The sequence below is a fragment of the Pundamilia nyererei genome, unplaced genomic scaffold (assembly GCF_000239375.1).
Source record: "Pundamilia nyererei isolate P.nyererei 1_Seehausen unplaced genomic scaffold, PunNye1.0 scaffold00073, whole genome shotgun sequence".
In the NCBI taxonomy this organism is placed as follows: domain Eukaryota; kingdom Metazoa; phylum Chordata; class Actinopteri; order Cichliformes; family Cichlidae; genus Pundamilia; species Pundamilia nyererei.
In genome coordinates, this window is record NW_005187474.1 from 2,998,787 (window position 1) to 3,002,278 (window position 3,492).

Here is a 3,492-nt window from a genome sequence, read left to right on the forward strand (position 1 = left end):
CGTGTTGCAAGTTTTGTGAGGTGCTTTCGTGATATTTAATGGATCGGATTACATTTTTTATTTTTCTCCGATATCCGATCCAGTAATTTAGGGCAGTATCGGACCGATGTAATATCGGATCGGTCCATCTCTAGTTGCTACAGGCTGAAGGCAGTTGCATGATGAAATTGGTTGCAAGGAATTTATGCTGCTTCACTGAGATTGCTCTGGTCGCTTGTCTCGTCTTCAAATGCTCACCGCCCACAACTTTACTCGAGGTTGCCAGGTGGTCACCAACCATCTCCAGGCCCATGTGACCACGACCTCACAAAGTAATTAAATTACAAACCACTGGACAAAAAACAAAACAGATGCTTGTGATATGACTCCATGCCCACCTTAAAGCTTCATTAAAGTGGCACAAATTAGCATACAGTGATGTAATACTTACAGCAATGTAGTAGACTTTAGCTTTTTCCACCAGCTTCCAGTTCTCCTCGAGGTCTAGATGTTTATCCTTCTTATAACAGTTAGCAGCAGCTAGGTTAGCCACCAAAGACCTGGGAGCAGAAAAGTAGTGAAACACAGGTTTATAAACAGGTTAGATCACACTGCGTTTGCATGCTGTTAACATTCAATTACCCACCTGTTATCTCCGGTGATGCAAGCAGCACATGTCCCCGTGGGCTCCTCGTCCTGCTCGTAGTAGTGGGCGTCGACGTGCACCTCCTCAGCCTTCTGCTTCAGGATCTCTCCAAACTTGTCTTTGCCAATGCAGCCAAAGAACGTGCCCACCTTATGAGGTTCTTGGATCATCCACTGTAGACAGTAACAAAACCTCACATCAATATCAGCCAGTCCATCCTGCGCAAAGAGGGCAACATTTACACTTCAAATGAATCTCACCTGAGCGATCTTTATGGAGTTCTGTGTGGCTCCTCCAGCGTAGTATTCAACCTTGAACTTCTTCACCAGCTCCTCGAACCTACAGAAAGAAACAAAGGTGTGACTGACATTTCCAAAAGGAAAGTGTGTCAAACTAGATAGGGCCAATCACTAATCAGAAGTTTGAAACCTAGAGCAAAGGATTAATAATGATGACTGATCAAACCGTGTTTGGCACCAAAGGTTTACACCTTATCAAATATACTTTATATATTTATTTGCTGAAGAAAATAACATGAAATCTAATGGTAGTAAAGCTTAGTTCAGTATAAAGATTGGAAACACAGCGTGCAAACTAATCCTGGTTTTTCAAATGACCCAAAGCACAATTAAATGAAGATATGTCTGATTTTTTTTAAAAGACTATCAGTTGAAACAGAGCTGACTTTCCTTGTTTTGATTCCTCCCCAGAAATCCACTTACTATTGATCTAAGTGGTCTAACAGTGCACTGATAAGTGATATTTTTAAGGCAATCTCCATGTAGACGTCACTGCACAGAGCACTATTTGCAGTCTCTTCAAGAGTCCTGGAGACAACCCCCAGGACCCCAAGTTTGCAATTTTTCAAAAACGTTTTTTAAGGAAAATGCATTTATGTGCCTCTTATTGGGGAATATCAAAAGTTTTCCGCAGGCAGTGATTACCATAGTGGCATTAAACTGGTTTGCATGACACTGCATAATTGCCTCTTTTATTGGGTTTCCCTCTATAGCGTGCCTGGTGATGGTTTAGTCAGTAAAATCCCTTCGTATCAGACTAGACTCTGCAGACAGCAGCCTCATATTTTTTCCAGGTCAAGTATACAATACGTGCATGACTGACCACTGATTATACTATCTGAACCATTTACCACTGTTATATAACACAGACACGCTTCAATGTTCTGTTTACAGCTAAAGCACGAGAATTTGCCATCTTACGCTCCATAAATGTAGCCTACACACCATAATGTGTTTTTGTGGTTTATGTGAGTATCGGAGGCAGCATGTTCAAATACAGTACTGTGCAAAAGTCTTGAGCCACTTTGTTACTTTCTAATTTGCTAGGAAAATGAGCAACAGGTGCCGTGAATGACTAAATCATGTGCAAACATACATGGCAATACTGTAGATAAGGCAAAAATGGGGTCTGTGCGTTTGTGCACTTCTAATCAGCTTGAAAGTCAGTACTTGACATGAACGCTTCTATTCTTCAACACAGCCTGAACTATCAGGAAAGACTTCTTGTAATTTTCTTTAAATAGTCTTCAGGGATAGGTCGCCAGGCTTCTTGAAGGACATTCAAGACTTCTTTGGGTGTTGCTCTGAGGAGGCCAATCCATGACTTGTAGTGCTTGGGAAGCGGTTACCAATCAGAAACTTTCCAGGTAACTCAAAAGCTGATGGTACTTTTCTGCATTTATGATTTCATCAATTATGATAAAATCCCAAAAACCACTGGTTGAAAAGCAGAATAAAAGGATACCAGGGCGTCCACAGATGGCTGTAGACACTCACTGCTGTACCTCTCTCCTGACCTCTTGTGTACATATTGATGACAATCTGAACACAAACTCTGAAAGTTTGATTCATCACTCCTTAAGACCTGTTGCCACTAATTTTTAGTCAACCTCTTGAGAAATCTGGCATTTCCCCTCCTTAAGAATGGCTTCTGGACAGCCACCCATCCACTAAGAGTATTACAGTAGATGGACTAACTGAATGGCCAGATGCATCTCTCAGGTGCTGATTTAAAAAAAAATTTCTTAACAACATTAGTTTCAGATATTGGTCTAAGAACTCTGCTGCTTCTTCTTTTGTCCAGTTTCCTCAAGGTCACACTGTACAGCATGCTAACCTATGCCAGGTGTTTGGCTAATAACTCATCTTGTTGATGCAAAAATACAATTTTATGTCTGGGAACAAATTATGTTTGTCTGCAGTAGCCTGCTGGTAACAAAGTACCCAAGGACATAATTTTTTTTTTAAAAAAGACTCTTTGCTAAGTTCTTTATTATGTATACGCACAATCCTTGGTTCTGATTCATTCCTTTAGTTAGGTACCTTTTTTGTCCTTAAATAATTCATAGGTCAGTGTTAAGTGATTTAAACAACAATAAAACAAACAAAGAAAAAAAAACATTGGTTTAAAGATAGAGTACAAGGACTTAATTAAAAATCGATGTAAGGACGGCCTTAACAGACCTTCAGAAAGCCTGAAGAATTATTGCTCAAGACCACTTTAAAACAATTACAAGAAAACGTGGCTCTTTGGAAGCAAAATAGAAAGAAATGAGGGGCAGCTCAAGACTTTTGGACATTATTGCTTCTCTTCAGAAACTACAACAGGCCCACTGTTGCTAAAGGTCCTGAGACTGAGCCAGAGGTTGGAGAAAGGGTGATGGGAAGAAAAATGGAGCAAGGGTGACTGTCCATTGTAGGAATTAGCTCCCTCTAACAGTTCCCTGAGGCGTCTTCACCGGGGGGGGGGAAAATCCCCTGCATGTTACACTTCTGAGGACTAAATCGAGCACAGCCTGAGAGGCTTAAGAAGAAGCAACACTAGCAGATTAAACGTGTGGACTTGCA

The 3,492-nt window shown here is 40.8% G+C and overlaps 1 protein-coding gene across 5 annotated transcripts in view; it reads right to left on the bottom strand.

The window, feature by feature from the left end:
• Positions 1 to 3,492, bottom strand: part of adka (adenosine kinase a) — an 11,585-nt gene that overhangs the window by 4,162 nt on the left and 3,931 nt on the right. For all 5 annotated transcript variants that reach the window (XM_005737181.1, XM_005737184.2, XM_013911872.1 and 2 more), the window contains 3 exons: positions 886 to 964; positions 626 to 798; positions 431 to 539 (listed from right to left, as the gene is read on the bottom strand). In XM_005737181.1, the coding sequence (XP_005737238.1) occupies positions 431 to 539; positions 626 to 798; positions 886 to 964 (361 nt within the window). The remainder of the gene's footprint in view (positions 1 to 430; positions 540 to 625; positions 799 to 885; positions 965 to 3,492) is intronic.